The following is a 23,073-nucleotide window of genomic DNA, read 5'->3' on the forward strand; positions in this document are numbered from 1 at the left end:
TAGTGTTTGCAGTGTGTGCAGTTGTGATAAAGTAGCTAAAACACATGTTTCTGTGTCTGTGTGTGTTTTTCTTTTTATGTCCAGGTGTTGGTTCCTGGCGGTCTGGGATCTGCTCTGGTTCTTGTGGAGGAGCAGCAGCAGCAGCAGCAGGAGACCCCGTCTTATAACCTGGAAGGAGCAGAGGTGAGCTAATAACAAATCACAATGTTCCACACTTTAATGATCCGGCACACTCAGCGGAGCGGTTTTGTCAGTTAGTTTAATTCCCCTTATTTGCACGACTAAATGTTAAAACAGGTTTCGAACACCCACGTGGAACATTAGCCAAATGAAAGTTCCTGAACCTCCATCATCCATTATCATCATAAAAGGCGCTGATAATTGCTCAAATGTGAAATGCAAATAGTTAATGGGGGAATAAAAATTCATAAGGCATGCTTTGGTTCCATTCATTGTTTAAAATTAGATCAATAACAGATGCTTTTAGCCGGAGCCAACGTTCACACTGTGCATTAATCTAAATGATCCTTATTTCCACACATTTGGCACATTTCTGCAGGTAATTCAGGGCGCTGATCTACACGGTTGTTTTTTTAAATTTTGTTACACACATGCATGATATTAAATGATCACAAATTAAAAGAAAATCCCACCCAAAAGCAGTGCTGCTAACACCGCTAGAAAAACACAGCTGCAGCTTTGACCCGTTTTAATACTTGGAAGTAATTATTTTTTTACTCCTTTGGGTAATTAAGAGTGTATAAAGAATGGACAGCAAAATACCTCACCTGAAGTGAAGCCAAAAGAGTTGGAGCCGCCCTACTGGGTTAGGGTTAGGGTAGACCGTGCACCCCGCCTCCTCCATGCTAACACATGGACCATGGGTCAAACTATAAAATCTAGGGGGAGGGGGGGGACACATTGTCCATTTTTATATACAATCATATGAGGGGTTTTTTCTGAAGGGAACATGAATAGTTAGAGGCTCTCCTAATTAAAACAGAGGAGTTATCTGATACCAAGCCTGCAGAATATTCTCATATTGTCTCGTTCATAAAGCATTAAGATAAAAAATGTTAATGCTTAAATCCACAGCTTGATCTCCTTATATTTGTTTTCTCCTTGTTTCATTTCCTGCCCTTCATTCTGATCCTTTTCCTGTCCTGCCCAGGTCCACACGGTTCGAGGAACAGCGGTCCTTCAGCAACACGTGGACAAGCAGCAGCTGCCCGCCGAGATGGACGGAGACTTCACACACTGTCACTCAGACTGGCTGGTCTTCAGACTCGTACGTTTTCATTCATAGAATCCTCCATATTTCATAGTTTTTTTCCTTCCTTATATGCAAAGCTGAGGTGGCAGATCTACTGGTCTGAGCATGACAGAGTGGAAAATCAAACAGAGAACAATCACTTCAGGCATTTCAGATTAATTAAATACAATTTGATAAGGTACAAAAAAATAGAATACGTTAGATACGATATGTTGCGTACGATACAAAAAATTATGCCAGTGGTTCCCAACATTTTTTGGGGCTCTTGACCCCATTTTGAATGCACAAAACTCTAAGCATTACTTTTAAGCTTCATCTAGATGTTTTTGTGTACATAATCGTGGACAGACTAAGAAAAAGGCTGGGATGAGATTTCTGCACAATGGATGACAGACCATTTGAAGTTTCTTGTTTTGTCATTGGCTACGGCCCACAGTAGCCTGCATTCAATATATTTTAATTTAAAATATATTTTTTATTTATCAAATTAATACAAAATTTTAGACGATCCCACGACCCCATTTGAATTCCCTGCGACCCCACATGGGGTCACGAACCAGAGGTTGGGAAACCCTGAGTTATGGTTATAACAGGACAAAAATGATACAGTATAAGAGAATAGATATTATGAGTTTGGATCAGATACGTTGCGATACATTACACAGTAGGATACAATACGATACCAGAATACGATTTGATACCACGCGATATGATATAAGACCATAATTAAAGATGGCGCCTCACTGTTGCTGTTTGGTTCTTATGCAAACATAGATATCCAGAGAGGCTTTACTTTTATTTTAAATTTCATTTTAGTTTCAGTTTAAAATCAAAAAAAGTCTGCGAAGATTTTCTGATCCTGTATTTTTAGAAAGAAGTTTGAGTGGTCAAGGGTCCGGAGTTTTTCGAGATAATCTTAAAAATAATTCTGATGTAAAACTTTGACTTGCTTTGGTAATTAAATATCATACCAACAACCTTACTTTTTTTTTTTTTTTTTTTTACCTCTTGTTTAGAGGATTAACGTGACACATAGAGGGAGTACAGTGGGAGAGAGTAAAGTCTGTAGAAGAGGAGGCACAGATAAGAGGATGTCGCTCATCTGATGGTGGTCGCTGATTTCAAACATTAGTGATGGACTGGGTGTGCAGGATGAATCACCAGAGAAGGTCTTAGAGGGATCTTAAGGACTCTTAATGGCTTTGTAGCAGACCGTTTATGTTACTAATCCAAACAAGATGAAAACATTTTCCTTGCCCTCTGCACTTTCCCTGAACTTTCTCAAGACTTAAAGAAAGAGAAAGAAAAGGATTCCATGCATGAACCTGTGTCTGCTTTCGGATGGAGGAAGTATACAAACTCTCTTTGTTCCCATGCAGAGCCTGGAGAGTCTGACGGAGCGCTGTGAGAGCGCCCTCTCACTGCTGGGAGAGGCATTGCAGTCTTTGGACACCGAGCCGATGCCAGACAACATCAAGGTACCGCAGTGCAACATGGCGTTCTTTTAACCCTTCATATGACTGTTATGAACATTTAGTAACTGATGTGATAAATTCACCAAAGGACATAAAACAAATGATTATCAATGTGTTTTTTCTTCAGGCTGTTCCTCTTAGCATTGACAAACACAGACAGCTCATGGCGAGCGTCCTGGCCGACCAACGTTTAACCGAATTGCAGCAAAGGGGCGGGGCTTGGCTCGCAGGACTGACCAACAGCACGTCAGGACTGGCTCAGAAGTCACCAGACTGCAGGTAGTATATAGTATATAGTATAAGGGGGGTTTTGATGCTTTTGAGGTTCCAGTTTGGCAATTTCTGATTTTTTTCTTTTTTTTACACAATTTAAACCTGCAGCTTATTGTTGGAATTCCTTCCTGTTTCAAATTCACAAAGAGAACCAAACTTTAGATCATAACCACATTAACTTGATTATTTTAATGATTGATTGTATCCAAAAGAACCAAAGCTTTAAAAAAAAAAAAAAAACTCCAGACATACTTTTAACCCGAGCTGCTGCAGGCGAAAGAGAGTGAGCACTGTCTGCATTGCACAAAAACTTTGGCAACGTTTTAAAACCCGAAACGTTGCCAAAGTTTTTTTTTAGCAATGTGGACAAAGTGCAAGAGCTTGCTTGCAATTTTTCATAATTATAAACAAGAAGTTACCCAGTGTTGGGTTCCTCTATTTTAGTCACTGTGGCATCCAAACAGATACAGTTTTTTTTTACTAATATCCTTTCAAAGTTTACATTTTATTCTCTTGAAAGATAGATTTAGAAGTCAGCACTTGTTATTAACAGAAACTATCTTTGTGTCTGCATAAACTTGGATGTTAATATTATTCTCGTCTTTTTGTGGGAAAAACAGCAGAAACAGGCTGTTGAAGTAGTATGACGTTAAGACTTGTTGACAAACACAATAATACTGCTGGGGCAAACACTCTGCAGAAACACTAATAAAAGCCTCACCAGTAGTGTTGCCTCAAGGGGGGAAAAAATGGGATCTGCATGTCCTGTGCTTTTTTTGTTGTCGAGATGAGTCATGGGTTAAAAATACTCCTCTTCTTGCAAATAAAGATTTTTTTTAAAACCAACAAATGAAAAGCAGCTGATGGAGAAAAGGAGTGTAAAGGAAACATGAGTATGAGGTCACTGCAGCTTGTTTGTTTGTTTGTTTATGTGTGTGTGTCTGCAGCTTTAAGATGATCTGAAGACGGCTGTATTTGTAGCTGCTCTTCTTATCCAGTAATGAGTTTTGGCTCCATCTTTACAAGAAAATAGGCCAAACACAAGTCTGTGCTGATTACTGATTATGTTCCTTTTCTCTGTTTGTCTGCAGTGTGTTCCTCTTTTTTTTGTTGGTCTTTATAATGAAAACATTTCTGCCATCTGTGATGTACGGCGATGACAGCTCCTTATTTTAAATCAGAATCTGAATAAAAGAAAGAACAAAAAAACACTTCATGCTCCTGTTTATGATTTTTTTTTTTTACTTTGGTCCCATCAGGGCTGCTCTCACCGCGACTTCAAAGCTCTACGACAGCGTGGATGACGCCCTCCACCGACTGGTCCGAGTGTCCAACCAGAGAGGTCGCGACCTTGAAGCTCTGGGGCGGCTGGCGGGGCTAGTGGACAAACTGGAGAAGGTGTGTGAGGGGAGAAAAGGAAGAGTTTTACTCCTTCTTAAAGGCAGTCCAAAGAAATGTAGAGAGGTAGACAAAGGGACTGAAAAGTGAAGCGTATGCAGAAGTGGCTTGAAGCTGTATTCCTTCTCATGGCCAGCAGGGGGCATATCCACTCTTTAAAAAGTCTGATAGTACAGAAGTTTCTGAAAAAATGACCCTACTCTTCACCTGATTGAGTACCCCTGGAAACATGTTTCTGATGTGTTAATGAACCTCATCAGCAGTTTCAGGTCTTCTTCAACACAGCATGATGTTTTATTTTGCAAACTACGACCCCCTTCAAAATAAAACACGGGGTAAAGGAATGTATGTGTCTTATTTTCTCCGTGTCTGATCGGCAAATAAACAAATCTCAAATAAAAAAACATGCAGTAAAAAGTAACGGAGCAGTGTCGGTCATACAGCGGCCGTTGTCGACAGACTGTTGTCATGGAGACGGGAGAGATGTGCAGGGCTTTTAACACTACTGTAGGTGGACACAGGGCCTGAGTCAGCATTTCCAGTCAAGACTTTCTGATAAATATGTTCCTATTGCTTGCCAAAATGTTAAAATTCACCTCGCAACACAAGCTAACGTTAGAACAAGTTGATACCGCGGTGATTGCCAACCACTGACGAAACTCTCCAACTCCATCCTCGCATCATTCAAAGGTCACTTATAATTCCACTGAACATCCAAGATGACGACAGCCTAAATGCCAAACGTTTCTATATTGAATGGGATTGATTGAAAACTCTTGTTTGATGGTCGCCCTGTAGACTATCTATGTGCTTTTTATCACTCTACTCTCCTGTTCTGCTCACATGCAACACAACAGCACAGGTATGGAAAAACAATGTTAGATAAAAAAAAAAAAATGTTAAGTGACCTCTCACCTTTTGGTCTTTCTAAACTCGCTCTGCAGGCTTTTCAATTCCCTCCTCATTTTTTGTCATTTCCCTCGTACATGTTCGGTGTCCTCGTCTCACCCCCTCCTCTGTCCTCGCTTTGTCTCTTACCCCCGCCAGTGCGATAAGGAGATTGAGCAAGTCCAGTCCCGGCTGGACGACTACAAGGAGCCTCCTCTGTCCCTCAGCAGGCTGTCACTCAAACAGCAGAAGTTCAAGACGTTTAGAGAAACAGCCAATGTGAGTGCAACTTTTTTTTTTACCAAGTGCAATTAACAAGTTAAACAACAATTAGCTATTTGTTGCTCTTTTTGCACTTGAATTGCATATTTGCACACCTCCACTTTGCACTTTAACAACTTGAATTTCGATTCTGGTTTGGGCTCTTGACTGATTTTATTGCGCCGTTTTTTTATTTGGATTTATATTTTGCTGTGTTGTCTGATTTTTCCGTTTTGGTCCGTGTTTTACGGTGATGTTGTCCTTGTGTTCCCTGTCTTCTGTGTGCTCCTGTTGCGACGCAGATTTCCCCTCCTCAGAATAAAAAAATCTGAATCTGTTTGATGCTGCCGTGTAACCGAAGTTGTCAACTTTTTCCCCCCCTCGTCTCGACCCCCTTCAGGATCTGCACAGCGAGACTCTGTCGGTGCTCAGCGATTTGGAGGGCTGGTGCGAGCTGGACTGGGCGGGCCTGAGCGACGTCCAGATCCGTCTGCCTCCGGTCAGGGAGAAGCTGAGAGACATGTCCCACTGTCTGTCCGACTGCTGGACCACCCTGGATAACACACAGAGGCTGCTGTCCACGCTGACTGAGGTAATCCATCTCAGGAAATTATGAACACTCATTAAAGGATTCAAATCTTCCTAAAGGTCAAAAAGGAGTCATCTCTTTTTCCCCCATCTCTCTTGCACAGGCCACCCAGTGGTGCGACGCGGTCTCCTCCTCCCCCCTCTCCTCTCCTTCGACCTGCCCCCTCGCCTCGCTCCCTCCCATCCCTCCGTCCCGTTTCCAGGACGCCCGCTCCTTGGCCATAGAGCTCGGTGGCGGGCAGCTGCTGGATCTCTGGACGCAGACCGTAGAGCGCTACCAGCGGACCGTGGCCCAGGTCAAACCCCGGTTCCTCCAGTCCGACAGGAACCAGAATCAGGGCCCTCAGGGGAAGCCCAAAACGCCCTCCGCCAGCTCCCTGTGGGACCTGATGGGTCCGGAGGGTGAGGGCGACTGGGGGCTCGGAGCAGGAGGAGGAGGAGGGGAAGGAGGCGGGCTTCAGTCCTGGGGGTCGCTGGCGTCGCTGTTCAGGCCGCAGACCTGCTCGACTCTGAAGATAGGAGAGGAGAAGGGGAACAAGAAGGACGGGGCAGGAGGAGGAGCGGGAGGAGGGAAGTTTCTGCAGAATCTTCTAAATCCCTCTAAGAAAAGTGTGAGTTTGAAAATGATTATCTAATACAGATAAAGACGTGGAGCTGAGGGGGGGGGGGGTCTTTAGCCTCATTGTAAACAGATACAAGGCACCTGCAGGTCAGTCAGCCCGGCCACGCCCACAATTATGCAAATTTGAAGAACTGCAGTTTTTCACAGTTCTGCATTGCCTTCATTTTTCAACACGTTAGGTTGGTGCATCAGTTAAGGTGGGAACCCAAATACTGCTCCAAAGACACTGAAGTGGACATATTTGCTCATCCCGAACACACCTTTAGATATATTTCATTTTATTTTCATCATTTTTTCATTTTTTTGAAACCAGTAGGAATGTTAAGTTAACTCTTCCTATTCTTATTTTTTAGATTTTAAGTGCTTATTTATGTATCTATTCTTATATTGTTTTATTTGCTTTGATAACCTGCTGCTGTAACACCACAATTTCCCAGTTTGGGATCAATAAAGTAATTCTATTCTATTCTATTCTATATTCTATTCAATTCTATATTCTATTCTATATTCTATTTTCTATATTCTATATTCTATATTCTATTCTATATTCTATTCTATTCTAGTCTAGTCTATTCTATTCTATATGTTATTCTATATTCTATTCTATATGCTATTCTAGTCTATTCTATATGCTATTCTATATTCTATTCTATATTCTATATTCTATTCTATATGCTATTCTATATTCTATTCTAGTCTATTCTATTCTATTCTATATGCTATTCTATATTCTATTCTAGTCTATTCTATTCTATTCTATATTCTATTCTATATTCTATTCTATATGCTATTCTAGTCTATTCTATATGCTATTCTATATTCTATTCTATATTCTATTCTATATGCTATTCTATATTCTATTCTAGTCTATTCTATTCTATTCTATATGCTATTCTATATTCTATTCTAGTCTATTCTATTCTATTCTATTCTATATTCTATTCTATATTCTATTCTCTATTCTATTCTATATTCTATGTGCTATTCTATTCTATTCTATATTCTATTCTATGTGCTATTCTATTCTATTCTATTCTATATTCTATATTATTGGTTATTGTATTTCTGAAGTCGTCTTTAAATCCGTCGTCCTTTTCTCCTACAGCCGACCGACACCCCGCTTCCTCCCAAGCCTCCGAGGAGACGCCACCCGAGCTTCGACCTCCAGGCTCTCCTCGCTCCCCGCAGAGGCGCGGCCACCCCGAAACCCGAGTCCCCGGTGGGCGGGGTCAGCCGCAGCTCCCCAATGTCCTGGCTGGGGAGGCGAGCGGTGGCCGACCCGGTTATCGCCACCAGCATGGCCGCCGCTATACCCGGATGGGGCACGGGAGGAGGAGGGGGAGGGGGAGGGGTGCTAATCCGAGGTGTGGAGGTTAGCAGTAAGGAGGTGGTGGACCACACGGGGTCGCCACGGCAACATGTTCTGCTCGGGAGGACTGAGAGAGAGACCGGGACGGATAGAGCCGGTTCGACCGCTCAGAGGTGAGTTTTTTTTTTATTACTTCTTTTTTTTTCAGTCGTTTCCCATTTTTGTAAAAAAGTCGCTTCTGTTTTTTTTTTTTGGTTTTTTTTGGTTTGAGGGGGAAGTGAAGCGTCTGAAGTTGTCCAAAAATCCAACATGTTAAATTAGATAAAGAAGAGAGCCGGGCTGAGATGAAAGGGAGAAGTCACCCCGTCTGTTTTGATATAATATATAGACGACAGAAGTCTCTTTGAGAATGAGTCAGCGTGCAGTCTGAGATAATTGTATCATTACTAACTGTTTGATCTCTGCCTGATATCTTCACTCCCACTTCCTCTTCCCGTCTTCTCTTTCTCCCCCCTCCCCCCTATCCGTCCGTCCCGCAGTAAGCTCTACCTGCTCTGGTGCCGCATGCTGAGCTCAGAGAGGCAGTATGTGACCGTCCTGAGGGGCGTGGAGGAGACCTACCTCCCGCTGCTGGAGCTCTCGGACGCCCCGGCCTCCGTCAGGGGGAAGGCCGACGCACTGTTCCCCAACTGGGCCGGCCTGAGCTCCTTCCACTCGCAGAACCTGCTGCCGGCCATGGAGGGCGCTCTCGTGCAGAGCTTGTTGCAACAGGACTGCTTCAGCAAATATGTAAGTACTGTGAGGTGGAGGGTAAAACTGAGGGCCTGAAACACACACCTGTACACACAGGACAAGTGGACATGCACATGTGGAGAGATGTCAGAGTGGGGCTGTTACACAGGGAGCGAGCCAGAGCAGTTGGGGGTTCAGCACCTTGCTTAAGGGCACCTCAGCAGTTTGGGAAGGTGACCTGGCACCTCTCTAGCTACCAGTCCAACTTCCATATGTTAGTTTTGCTCTGGGACTTGAACCCACAACCCCCCAGTTCCCAACCCAAGTCCCTACAGACTAAACAGAAAAGTGAAAATACTCTGATTTTAAAGACAATATGACTAAATAAACTAATGTTTATTTAAAGTCTTTATATGTGATTTTTCACACTTAAATATAATAGAAATCAAGTATATCCTGTATATAACTCTGTGAGTCATGACTGTCTACAATGGGTGTAACACCCGAGTCCCACTGTCTGTGATGTTTTCAGAGTTTTCAGAGTCCTATCTTCAGTTTGTTTACATCGCCCGGACGGCCGGCTGACTCCTCCCCTCGCGTATAAAAGTTGTTTAATTGAGGGACTAGAGAAAAGAAGAATAACATACTGTACTCACTGCTTAACTGTGTTTCTAGATCACGCTCATTTCGGGTAAATTTACATGCAGTGTGAAGATACGAGCATAATAAAGATCGCTAGCGTTAGCATGCTAACACAACAATGCAGCGCGAGTTGTTTTGGTTTCATGCTGGTGCTCAAGGGCGACATCTGCTGGATCAAAAAAAATCGCATATAAAGCCTTTAAAGACAATATAACTTACTAATGTTTATTTAAAGACGTTATTTTGGCTATGTATGAGTCAATGAGGTGTGAGCAGTTTCATCAAGGAGTTGTTTCACCCTGGGGGTTTGTTGACGTCCAGCTTGGATGTACGTGCATAAAACTGAGCATCACAGAATGAAGACCAACAATGTTCAAAACTGTAGTTTTCCCTTTTAAAGGACAGATCTTCTGATGGTGTAAATCACGCTGTTATAACTTTGATGAGGCCTCATTGTCCCTTATTAGTTATCTTTGCTGTAGAAATCTCTCTTTCAGACATGTTGAAACAAGTATAAGAAGAGAAGCCAGCCTCGAGTGGACACTAGAGGAACTGCAGTTATTTTTCACTTTATTTTTTAATATCCAGTGGTCGCTGCTCGTGTACGACCCCCTGCTTTCAACTCATGTGTTGTGTGATTCAGCAAACTCAAGTCAATAAGAGAAGAAGAAGTTTATCTCTACACAACATGAACGTTCACTTTGTCCTCCTGTTTATTCATCACTTTATACTTTTCTCTCACACAGCGGGAGCAGTTTCTGCAGTATTCACACTACATCAGGGCCAAACCAGACCTGGACTCTCCGCTGGTCACTCAGGCTGCGGACTTCTTCAAGGTAAAAATTCAAGTTTGTCTCGACCGATATGGGAGTTTTCGGGCCAATAACGGGTATTGATATTGGGGAGAGAATTTTATTTTTGATAGGCTGATTTCTTTCTAAGCTTGAATCTATGTTCAATCTGTAGAGATAGATAAATATAAAGTGGTTTTTTTTTTTACACCAAAACAAAAACATCCAAGACTCCCCCACACTCACCTCCTTCAAGAAATCCCTCAAAACTCACCTCTTCATCACTGCCTACAACCACTAACTCCCCCCCACTACATTACTTCTTCGTTTTTTGTTTTGTTTTATTGTTCTATGTTTTTGTCAAAGCGTCTTTTAGTTTTCAGAAAAGCGCTATATAAAACCAATGTATTATTATTATTTAAATGATTATTATTACTAATCGGCCGCTCGCTCAATCACTTCCTGGTCACTTCAGACATTTGGTACATTCCCTTTCCGCCATGATTCTGTCGTTTGCAAAAGTTTTCACTGCGCTTGCTAAATTTGTTTTCCAAAATGTAAATGTGTCTCAAGATTTTGTAAAAATTGTCTCACACTTTATAAGTTTGTTTTTGCACTTCCCAGCAACCGTCGTTTTTCCCTGTTCTGCCTCTCTCATTTGTCGTGTCAGTAAACACACTTTTAATGAAATGAGAAGCTCTCAGTTTCTCACTTATCACCACACATTCTTGAGTATATAAACTCAAACTATGAGGGTGTCAGGCTCGCAGAGTTTTTCTTTGGTTATTCTCTCTTTAGAAATCTCTTAAATCAAAAAAAACTGTAAAAACATTGAGTATTTCTGGAGTGCATCACAAGCACAAACCAATTAAAGTCGCTTTATTCAGCTGTGGCTGCAATTAAAAAATGAGCTGTGTACAGTAAAGCTAATTACGTGTTTAATGTACACTAGAAAAAATCCAATTAAAGGCGGATTATGGAGAAAGTAATTTGAGCTCGCAGGCTACAATTAACTCGAAACCGATACATCGACAGCATCGGCGAGAGGACTTTACGAGCACTGATCACAGAGCTGAAGATCTCTGAGGCTGCATCCCAGGGATTCATTAAGAAGGATGGTAAAAAAAAAAGAAACGGCCACCAGGGGGCGGTGTGAGACAATCTCACATCCTGCAGCAGCTTTAAAAAACAGATGAGCACTCTGTGGATTACAGCTGCAGGAGGGTTTATGGTGAACGGTGATGGTGATGGACGTGAAGCCGGTTGCTCAGCCTGAACGGTGATGGGGAACATTTGAGGGATGGAGGAGATGATGGTTTTAACGATACAGAAACAAAGAGAGCATGTGGAATCAGAGTTTGTGGTATCACAAGTACGTGCTTTTAGCTTCTCTGGGCCAGATGTTGTGTCTTTGCACGGCCTCTGACTAAAATAAAAATCTTTACTTTACATCAAAGAGTTTAGAGAAAAAGTGAACATGCATTTTAACAGAGTCTTGTCACTCTTAAAGGGACAGTAGCACAAAATGTCTGCGTGTCTGAAATTGAGTCAATGATACAAATAGTGTTAAAAACAAAATGTGTTTTGTGATGTTGACGTACTGTTCTCGTGCTCTGTGTTGCTCTCGTATTATTGTTAATATTGTTTTCAGTGATTTTATATTTTTAACTTTGTGATATTTGAATATGTGGCTGCAGATGTACAAAGACTCTAAGCTAACTAATGCATCAAAAGGCAACATGGAGGATCACGTGGTTCCTTTACAAAAAAATAATTAAATGTAAAGAAAGAATATGTTTTGATTTAGGAAACTTTCTTTGACAGGCAAAGAGGCTTTTATTTTGTAGTAATCCCTTCATTCACTTGTCATTGTGTAGAGTTCTTAATGTCGTGTCAGATGGACCTGCGTACATTTTAATGCACCTCCATTTCTCTGTCTGTGCAATGCATCATGGGAAGTGAAGTCTGTTGTGACACTCTTAAAGAAACGTCCTTTTCTAACACGTCTCCCCTCGTCTCTCTCTCCTCTCTCAGTCCAAACTCCCCCCGGCCTCCCCGCTCTCCCCGCTCTCCTTCCCTCACTGTCTGCAGGCTCCCACTCAGAGACTGGAGCAGTACTGCGAGGCCCTGGAGGAGCTGGGAGGGATAAACCCCGCCTCCGACTCCGCCCTCTCCATCCTGAGACACGCCCAGCGGCACGGCGAGGACCTCCGGGCCAGTGACCTCATCGCGGGGTGTCCGGTGAGAACGCCTGTCCCAGTTTATGACTCTGCGAATGTGAATCAAGTCCCAGATTCTTTTCTTAGAGGAATCAAAGTCATGTTGACGAGGTCAGGCAGCCGAGAGTGAAGAAGAACCGTTTTATCACTTTCAGCCACACTTAATTATTTACAGTTTGTGTTTTTATTCAAATAGGGAATCGAATAATATTTATTTTGAAAAACAAATGCACAAACACTTTTTTTTCTCTCTGTTGAAACAAACCTTCAAAGGAATTATTTGGAGTGCATCAACCAAACCTCATTTGAATTTAATCTTTTTTTTTCATCAACCACTGGAAAAAGTTGCAGGCAGATTTACTTCCTCATGCACAATGAAACAACAACAACTTTGGTCATAGAGTGTGTGCAGCAGGATTGTGGAGAGACCAGATTTTTTTAAACTTCAATGCGACGCTCGTTTAACTCGAATGATATTGATCCCCTGTTCAGTTACCATAGCAACTAACCCAGAGGCGCTGCTCGTCAACAGCCAACAGCCAGAGTCGATCTGCAGAGTCCCTCTGCATCTTTAAGAAAAAGCTAAAGACCCAGCTCTTTCATGAATACCTACTAACTTAATGATGATGGTCTCCATATTATTGATGATGATGATGGTTGTGACGATGGTTTTTGTTTGATAACGACGACTTATAAGATGGTTTCTATACTGATTAGAGCTCTCAAGAACTGCCAGACCAGTAGGGGACCCCTTGAGGGCTCACAAACTTAAAACCAAAGCAGCAGGCCCTAAATGTGCACATTTTTGCAATGACAGTAGGAGACCTCCCTAAGGGGGCCCCGTCTAACAGCACTTAGAAAGCGATTTTTGCTGTGAAAAGCTAAGTTTGCCAATCAAAGGCCACCAGTTAGTTCAGTAAATATCTTACATGATGGACCTTTTAAGTAAACAGATTAAAACATGGTATCTAAAATTTTGTCTGCTTTAGTTTGAAGGCGAAAACACTTAAGTTGTAATCTTTTACGTTCCAAGAATCCCGAATAAGGAACATGACAGTTTCTTTAAACCTTCCCTGAGTGCAAAGAAACCAAAAAGAGGAAATAAAAGAAAATAAATAAGGGAGAGAAGATGTTTGGTTTTCCTCAGACTCCTCTGTTAACTCTCTTCTTCTTCTTCTCTTTTGTGTTGCTGTTAAAAACATCAGATAACACATCATCCACTTGCCCCATATTGCGCTTCTCTGACACAGCGGGATCGTCTAAATCTAGTCGTGATGCATGTTTGACTCCCACACACACACACACACACACACACACAGACACACACACTGACACACACTACTGCAGCACAAACACTCCCATCAAGCTCCTCCAAATTGCGCCGAAAAAGCTCTTCAGGTCTAAAAAAAAAAAAAAGTTTGTGCAGGTGTGTGTGTGTGTGTTCATTATTAGTGTGAAGTATCACTTACATCATGGCCCACACATCTCTCGAGGTGTAAAAATAAAATTCCTGTACAAGCTGATTGCGATAGAAAATAACAAAGTCATTTACCTCGTCTGGTTTATGTTGAGCTGCTCATGAGGTCTTGTTTAAGAGTTTGACATCAAACGTGACTTTTGATGACCTCGATGTGCGTCTGGCTCGAGTTGTGACAGTGTCTCCTCACTCTGTAATTGACGTGAACACAGAAGTCACATTTTCACAAAAGGAGTGAGTCAGCTCGCCAATTACAGCAAAGCTCCGACACAAAGAAAGTCTCCTTGTTAAGTCAGAATGTCACCATGGAAGGCTCTGAAATAATAATAACAACACTTTGTCCTTTTCTATTGACTTGACAATCACTCCACTCCGTCTTTGTGGCTCACATGTATTCAAAGTCTGAAAGGAGGCCGCTTTCTTGAAGTTTGAAATTTGCTTCTCTAAAATAATGAAAGTTTTGATAATCCAGAGATGGGGACTCAAAGCGCACTTGAGTCCATATAGATGTGACTTGAGACTTGAATTGGACTTCAGAGACTTGAGACTTGCCCTCAAGGACTTGAGACTTGACTTGCCCCCAAGGACTTGAGACTTGCCCTAAAAAGACTTGAGATTTGACTTGGACTTGCCCTCAGAGACTTGAAACTTGACATGGACTTCAGAGACTTGAGATTTGACTTGGACTTGTCCTGTAAAGACTTGAGATTTGACTTGGACTTGTCCTATAAAGATTTGAGACTTGACTTGCCCTCAAAGACTTGAGACTGGACTTGCCCTCAAAGACTTGAGACTGGACTTGCCCTCAGAGACTTGAGATTTAACTAGGACTTGCCCCCAAATACTTGGGACTTGACTTGGACTTGCCCTCAGAGACATGAGACTTGACTTGCCCTCAAAGACTTGGTACTTGACTTGGACTTGCCCTCAGAGACATGAGACTTGACTTGGACTTGCCCTCAGAGACATGAGACTTGACTTGCCCTCAAAGACTTGGTACTTGACTTGGACTTGCCCTCAGAGACATGAGACTTGACTTGCCCTCAGAGACTTGAGATTTAACAAGGACTTGCCCCCAAATACTTGGGACTATACTTGGACTTGCCCTCAAAGACTTGTGCCCATCTCTCTAATAATCTTAAAAGGTTTTGGTTTGTGTGACTGGCCCTTTAAATTGCTCCAAAACGTCTGAGATTATTACACATTTCCAGAGCTATTGGTTTTGTTAACCCAGTTTATAATATATATTATATTATTTATTATATATTATATTATTTATTATATATTATTATTATTATTATTATTATTATATTATTTATTATATATTATTATTATTATTATATTATTTATTATTTATTATATTATTTATATTTCAAAACAATTAGACCAAACTCATTCAGAAGGAGGTGAGATAGAAAAGAAAACACATAATTTTAAAACTCAAACGAAGGCTAAACAAAGACGTCAGATAGGAAACAAGGGCCCGGGTCTCAGCCTCAGGCCACCTTAAGTGAACCCTAACTATTATTTGTGTGTGTGTGTGTGTGTGTGTGTATATAATGTGTGTGTTTGATGTGTGTTTCAGATCCCCGTTGCGGAGCGCGGCGAGCTGGTGCGTCAGGGCGAGCTGACGGTGTGCGGGGGAGCTCGGAGGAAGCGAGCTGGTGTCAGGAACATTTTCCTCTACCAGCACGTCGTCATCTTCACCAAACAGAAGAGCCCGAGCCCGGGACGCACCGCCTACAGCTACAAACACAGCATCAAGGTACACACACACACACACACACACACACACACACACACACACACACACACACATACACTCTTGTGTCTGTCATGTGAAATGTAAAGTTTTAGTCTTCTTTAATGTTTTCATCTCTCCCCCCTCCCTCACAGACGGGTGAGATGGGTCTGACTCAGAGCGTGGGGGAGGACGGGCTGAAGTTCGAGGTTTGGGTCCGACAGGCTCCTCGAACCAAAGACTTCATCACGCTGCAGGCCAAGGACCGGGACCACAGGGTGGCCTGGACTCACGACATCGCCCAACTGCTGTGGACGCACGCCATCAACAACACGGGTACAGTCTGACCTCACACACCCGAGCTTCAACTTCAACACGTGAACAAATCCTTTAAGACATTTTACAGTTTTATGAGTGTTTGGGAAATGAATTGCACTTATTAGAGGCCATATTCACCAGATAAAAATCTCATTTCAACATATGATAAGCCAAGAATTGCTTAAAATAAGTTAAAATATCTGCTGATTGGGCAAGAGAGAGAGTTGGGAATGACATGCGGGAAAGGAGGCCAGATTCGAACCCGGGCCGCCCGCTTGAAGGACTACAGCCTCCATGCAGTAACCACTGCACCACCAGCGCCCCCTGCTGATTGTTTTTTTAAATCTTATTTCAAACTGTTCCTGGGACGGTGTTTTGAGTGCCATGCTAAGTCTATTGAATCTTAGTCAGTGGTTTAGTGGTTAAAGCTTTTATTTTGAAGGCGGGCCGCACAGCTATAGGTTTAAGAAAATCAGATTTCTCTCCGTAACTCTATCCAGGATATGTTATTACCTTTTGTGGTCTATTAATACGGAACGCATTAAAAACATAAGCAGCAGTCTCGTCTGCTTTCCAAGCACAGCCGCTGAGGCGATCACGTTTCATATCCACCTCCTGGTATCTATGAAAGCCTCTCATCGCTGGATCTCTTCCTGCTGCCGGCTCAGGTTTCAGTATCACACTGGATCAAATGCGCACAGCAGCTGGCATCGAGTAAAGAGCCGACACATTTTTCGACAGTGATCACTCTGTGTTCAAATGTTTTTGTTCAGTGCACCCAAACAGTAAAACAAACTCCTCTTCTCTGATATAGACTGGAAGCTCTTCTCTTACCACCAGCTGCATGTGAGCTGATGTTAGCCGAACTATAAGGGTCAAGTCAAAGTAAACTGATATGTGAGGTAGCTTCTTCAGATGTGTTAACAGTCAGAGCTTTTTATTGCAAGCCTGTAGGGGGTGCTGTGGGGAGGGAGGTGCTGTTTCAGTAAATGGACTTGAGCTTCTGACTACTTCAATCGCTTTTACTTTTACCTAACCACATTAATGCGGTTACTTTATTGAGTCCATTTTGACTTTTGTGATGATCTGCTGGTTTGGTAACCTCAGCATCGTTAACAAAAAACAGGCTGGGAAATATTGTTAAACTTTGCAGAAAGATAGTTGGAGTTGACTTCAATGATCTCGGCCATGTTTTTTTCATGTAAGAGCCACTCGAAAGGCAAAGGCCGTCTTGGAAGACCCTCAGCACCCCCCTGTATGCAGAGTCTAGACTTCTGCCGACAGGGCGGCGGTTCACTTATGTAAGGAGGTTGAAATCAAATATATACCTGAGGTCGTTTGATCCATCAGCTGTTGGGTTTTTAAATAAGCGATAGGTATTGTTGCCTGTACACTTTTACTATGGACTGTTGGTCTTTTGTCCCTTATCTCACTCACGTCCATCATGGTGATATCCATGGTAGTTATGTTTTATATGTATGTATTTATGTCATGGTGCTGTTTTTTATGGCTGTATTGACTGTATGGACCTCGGTTGCAAACCAAATTGCCCCTCGGGGACGATAAAGAGTTTCCCCAAAAGATAATGCGCCGCCAACGAAGCAAATAGTGTCTTGCCCAAGGACACATCAGACATGTAGCTGCAGGAGTCGGGGATCGAACCCCCAACCTTCCGGTTAGAAGACAACGAACTCTACCAACTGAGCCACAGCCGCCTGTTTTGTTTTCTAGTGTCCTGTTGAGAAATGAAATAGTTGTATGTGATCCCATCAAATAGCTTTTGCAGAGTGGCTAATGTTAGCAATGTTAGCATCACCAGCCTTCGATCCTCCTCGCAGGTTAACGCCTGAATGTGGTGAATAACTGCTGCGGTCGATATGCCAGTTTACCCTGACACAGCCTACATACAATTTTAGCTTAATTTCCTGGATCAAACTACTGCAAAACCGCTTCAGGCTCTCTGTCGACTGTGCTGGTTTACATCCAGGTAGCAGAGCATTAGCAGAGCTACAACATGCCTAGCCAAAGCAGCCGTAAAAGAATTATGTGATTTCTGCATAAAACATATTTTAAAAATGTGTTTCTCCTCTTTCTTCTTCCAGAGTTGTGTCTGAAGGAGTCGCTGTGCATGGCCGTTTCCAGTAAGCTGCTGCTGGACGCGACAGGAAGTCCAGGCTCAGAGCTGGACTCCATCTACAGCCTGAATGACAGAGGTGAGCTCAGAGGGACAAAAACAGCCGTACCCCCAATATGTGATGGTTAAAACAGGTACCTACTGTATGAAGAACCACTGTGCTCTCTGGAAATGGAACAGGCACACGAGCACTTGTGTAAAAGCTTTGAATTATTAATGTGTTTCAATGAGAAAAGGTAAAAAAAGAAAATAAAAAAAAAGAAATTGTCATAAGATGAGACTTTGGCACAGATCTTTTTTTTCGCTTCCTTATCTCACCTTACAAACACAGGAAGTCCAAACTGTCATCAGTTAAAAAAAAAGCAGCTCCAGGAAATCACGAGGTTCAAATTTACCTGATTAGATTACTGGATTGTTCACTTTTTGGCTTCCTGAGCTGAAGCGATGTGTTCCTGAGATTACAGACAGGAAACAAAAACGGGTCCTATGTGAATCTCCCCATGTGACAAGGCAATAACACACTACATGTTCTTTTTTTTTTTGTGTGTTTTTTTTTTTCAATCTCATGCCCCCAGGCTACTCTATGAATTTTTGATATTTGTCTCACACTGAGAAATTTGCAGAGAATATGTAAGCTCCATTATGGAAACACGTTTTCAGCGCCGCTATGATCAAATCCCATGACAGGCTTCAGTCTCTGTTAAACCGGAGCTTTGTCATCCTGTACTGTAACCACACACGGAGGATATGAAAGGAAATATTCAACCCTGAAATGCTGGTGGACTTTTTAAAGAGAACATCTGCAGCTTTCTGTGATTCAAGGATTTTACATTGACTCATAATTACTACTGTTTTATGTCTTTACAGTTTTAGTGTTATCACCCCTATAGTGTTCAATTTAGACTGTTTTCTGAATGTGTTCTGTCCTTTATGCAGCTGGTTAGTCTGAATTCAAATTTATGTTACACCAACTAGGAAATTAGCCACCTAGAAACATCCCTAGTGGATACTATTCATGGAGCTAACAAGACTTGTAATGGAGGCCCTAAAACAGTAAAGTTAAGTGATGTAAAAACAAAAACGACAGGCTTAAAGACGCCAAAACGTTCCACAAAGTTGAGGGAAACTGTGGAGTGCATAGACTGAATTTATAAAAGAGGACATAGTCTACTGTCCTGAAAAACAAAACAAAAGAAAAAACAGGTGAAAAGGTAATTTAACCGACATTTTTCCAAATGGCCAGCAGGGGTCGACTGGCTCACACCCAACAAGATGTTTTGTACCAAGTTGCCAGATTTGAGGCTTCAAAATGATAGTCCCCAATCATCATCTTCTCCCTCAACAGTCCATGGTTATATTTAGAGTATGATCATTTCCTGATCCTGGAAACTGGTTGAAGATCCTTCAGTTCTCGTAGACGTGAAACGTCCTTCAAGATCTTCAACCAGTCCAGTTTCCTTGAGATCAAGCTTTGAATTTACGATGACCTGGGTGACTGAGAATCTACACACATACTATGATAACATTGTATTAATAGTTGTGACCACACTCATTCCTAATACTTGTGAAATATCCAAGACAGCCAATCTGCAAATTTTATGCCAAATCCATTCAAGTCTTTGTAAAAAAAAGAATATAATTGCTCTTACTATTAATGCTGTCAGCAACATAAGAGCCCTCTCCTCCTACTCTTCTAATCAGCAACAGGTTCACAATAGCTCCCCACGGAATTCACTGAGTGTTAGTCACAACTTAAACGACAAAACGAGGGAATTACAAACTCGGATAGAAACCGTGTAAGGCATAAACAACACCCGGAGATTACTCATAAAAAAAAAAAAAAATATGTGGTGTACAAAAATGTGTAAAGGGGGGTGTATCCCTTTAAGAAATGAGGCCTGTCCATGGAGTTAAAACGTAAAAAAAATCAAATCACATCAAAAACACACAGTCGTAAATATAAACCTCAGATTCCAGACCCACCAATCCAGTCTCTAAAGGCCGCTGCTGCCCTCCAGCCAAAGTCATTTCCCATTCATAGCAGGGTGTAATGCACGCACTGCTCACCAGGTGTCTCATTGAGCGCAGCCGCTCTCGATTTCAATGCATGAATTGTCCTCCGGGACAGAGCACAGTGTTAGAAATTCATTGAACAGGATGAGAGAGAGAGAGAGAGAGAGAAGAGCATTCTCTCTCTGACTCCTCTCTCTTTCTTTGTCTCTCCTTTTCCCCCCAGTTCTCCTGTTGGTTACTCGGAGATAATATTATGATAATGTGGTTTGTACATTCTCAAAGTGCAGACATGTGAGGATAATGGAGATGGACAACAGTCCGTGCATGTTGCAGGATGGTTTTCATTATGTTAACTCCACTACCTGCTGCAAAAAGAAAGACCAAATATTTATATAAAACCTGTTAGATTTACTGTTTTCATGGTAGCTGTTAACCCCCCCCCCCCTCTCTCTCTCTCTCTCTCTCTCTCTCAGTCCACAGTAGCTGCTCAGACTCCTCCTCCGTCGGCAGTCAGAAGGAGGGGGGATCCCCGGCGTCTGGGAGGGACCCCCGGAGAAGCTCTGGTTCAACAAGTTACTCACAGGTGGGGGGGGGGAGAGTTAACAGCACACATCATCCAGTGACCTCCTAAAGCATTTGTGTTTTGCAGAATAGACCCCCAAACTTGACCATGTTTAAATATAGACTTTGAAAATGTGAGGAATGTGAAGGGATGATTAACATCAGGGCTTTTTTGTTTTCTTTCCCACTGGGACGTTTTTTTGTTTTTTTTTCCAATGGCAGAAGCCTTTTCAGGAATACTTTTCAGGAACTCTTAAGAAGACTTTCTTATGGTCCAAGAACTATCGGGGGGGGAGTTTGCAATGCCAAATATGTTGAAAGATAAACCTTGAGACGGTTAATTAGCATAGCATTCTTTCAATCTGTGCACTGGTTGTCACTCATGTCAACATTTTCAGCTCAATATCGCCAAAAAAGCCTTTAAAGGAATACCTTGAAAATTGGCAAAAACATCCAATCTGACTCGAGAAAAAAACATGTTCCATTTCAGTGGTCAACAGTAAAAGGTCAAGGTTCCTACCATAGTTTCCTAACGCTAATATGTGTCCCTAGTCTGTCTACAAATGCTCAATCATGAGAAAAGTCCATCCTCTCCGTCTTTTGCCTGCTCCACTTTTCAGAAAATGTGTGCTCAAACAGGCTGTTTTGGAGATTTTCCCTTCATGACATCACAAAGGGCAGTAACCCCTCCCCCAGGTGGGTGACACTCCCACAGCTAGGTGTTTGTTTGAGAGTCTGCCTTCTCACCGTAAAAAAATAGGGCATGGTGCAAGAAAGCCTGAGCCATATCCCCTTCCAGAGCGGGGGCGTGGTCAGACACAGCTCATTTGCATATTTAAAGGTACAGACACAGAAACAGCCTGTTCTGAGCAGGGCTGAAATAGAGGGGTTTATAGACATGATCAAATACAGGATCAGAGTGGATTTAGAACAAGAAACTTCACACACATGTTTCAGGGAGCTCTGAGACTTATTTAAACTCGTTCATGAGGGGGAGAATATGTGACCTTTAAGAGTTTAAGTTATTGGAAAAAGTTATGACACAGTTTCCTAAAGGTCTTAAATGATGAAATGATAAGGTGATGACATCATGCCTTAGAAACACTTTTTTAGCTGCTATCTTCCTCCCATTCTTGACCACACAATATCTAAGTAACGCCTGGGGGGGGGGGGTATGTACACATTTAGCAGAAATGTCCACTTGAATGTGAGTATTAAGTGGTAGGATTCAAACCTGTTTAATGTAGGCCTATCAACGCTGCTTTTTTTTTTGGTTTATGGGTATTTGTATTCCCGTTAGATGTTTTCAATACATCGTTAGATTTCCAGTCCCAAAAACTGAAAAAATAAATTCTGTTTGGGGAAAAAAAAATTGGATTTCAACTAACGTTTTAAAGTCAAGCTGTTCCATACATCCTCGGGGCGTTAACTCTGTTTTTAATGTTTAAACAAAGTAACGTAGAGTCGCCCGACTTCTGAAACCAGACAGAAACCAAACAAACAAGATGGGGGACACAGATGGCCTAGCGGTTAGGTTGAGCCCCATGTATGGCAGTTACAGTCCTTTAAAAGCGGGCGGCCCGGGGTTCAAGTCCCACCTGTGGCTCCCTTCCTGTATGTCATTCCCCACTCTCTCTCTCTCTCTCTCTCTCTCACATTTCTGACTCTATCCACTGTCCTGTCTCTTTAATAAAAACAAAAAAAAAGGCCCCAAAAATAAACCTTTCATGGAGGCATCAAAATGCAAACGTAGCAAATAGTATTTACATCGTTAGCTCTGTTTGCCGTTCATTTGTCGAAACAGCAATGACCCTGATGTTCATATCTCCATATTCAGGTAACCTTTGTATTTCTGAGATCCTCCAAACAGCATACGGTTAGTTAGGAGAAGACAATGCATCTTCTCTGCTGTATGGAAACATGAATACCTGCCTGCCATCTCTCAGGTTCAAATGAATGTGCTGTGTAAACACACACACACACACACACACACACGTTCTCTCAATCTCCTTATCCAGCAAACAGAATATGACAGATTGGCAAACAGACTGTGCTGGGAACAGATTGACAGACAGACGGACACACGCAGCATAAACAGATAGGGCAAACACACAGACAGCGATACGCACATATTCCACAACAGAGGGAGGATTGACGCTCGTGCCCACGGACACGCACGCTTTGGCACGTTTAAAAAAAATGACTGTTTCTTGTTTGTGTTTTTTTTTTTTTTTTTTCCCTTCCTCCCTCAGAGTCAGTCCCCGTCTACGGCTGTGTAACTATCATCTCAATAAAAGTGAGTCCCTCTACTGTTTTTTTTACACCTTCCACTCGTTTTATCGCTCTCTCTCTCTCTCT

The 23,073-nt window shown here is 42.2% G+C and overlaps 1 protein-coding gene across 1 annotated transcript in view; it reads left to right on the top strand.

Annotated features, from left to right (window-relative positions):
- Window positions 1–23,073, top strand: part of arhgef40 (Rho guanine nucleotide exchange factor (GEF) 40) — a 42,129-nt gene that overhangs the window by 16,206 nt on the left and 2,850 nt on the right. The window contains exons 10-26 of the mRNA XM_061030861.1: window positions 85–183; window positions 1,172–1,288; window positions 2,653–2,751; window positions 2,876–3,027; window positions 4,281–4,419; window positions 5,467–5,586; window positions 5,969–6,160; window positions 6,261–6,767; window positions 7,884–8,260; window positions 8,627–8,876; window positions 10,208–10,297; window positions 12,287–12,493; window positions 15,534–15,713; window positions 15,845–16,025; window positions 18,110–18,220; window positions 20,628–20,737; window positions 22,968–23,011. Coding sequence (XP_060886844.1) covers window positions 85–183; window positions 1,172–1,288; window positions 2,653–2,751; window positions 2,876–3,027; window positions 4,281–4,419; window positions 5,467–5,586; window positions 5,969–6,160; window positions 6,261–6,767; window positions 7,884–8,260; window positions 8,627–8,876; window positions 10,208–10,297; window positions 12,287–12,493; window positions 15,534–15,713; window positions 15,845–16,025; window positions 18,110–18,220; window positions 20,628–20,737; window positions 22,968–22,994 — 2,958 coding nt within the window. The 3' untranslated portion in view covers window positions 22,995–23,011. The remainder of the gene's footprint in view (window positions 1–84; window positions 184–1,171; window positions 1,289–2,652; window positions 2,752–2,875; window positions 3,028–4,280; window positions 4,420–5,466; window positions 5,587–5,968; window positions 6,161–6,260; window positions 6,768–7,883; window positions 8,261–8,626; window positions 8,877–10,207; window positions 10,298–12,286; window positions 12,494–15,533; window positions 15,714–15,844; window positions 16,026–18,109; window positions 18,221–20,627; window positions 20,738–22,967; window positions 23,012–23,073) is intronic.

This window comes from Labrus mixtus, chromosome 23 (assembly GCF_963584025.1).
Source record: "Labrus mixtus chromosome 23, fLabMix1.1, whole genome shotgun sequence".
Lineage (NCBI taxonomy): Eukaryota > Metazoa > Chordata > Actinopteri > Labriformes > Labridae > Labrus > Labrus mixtus.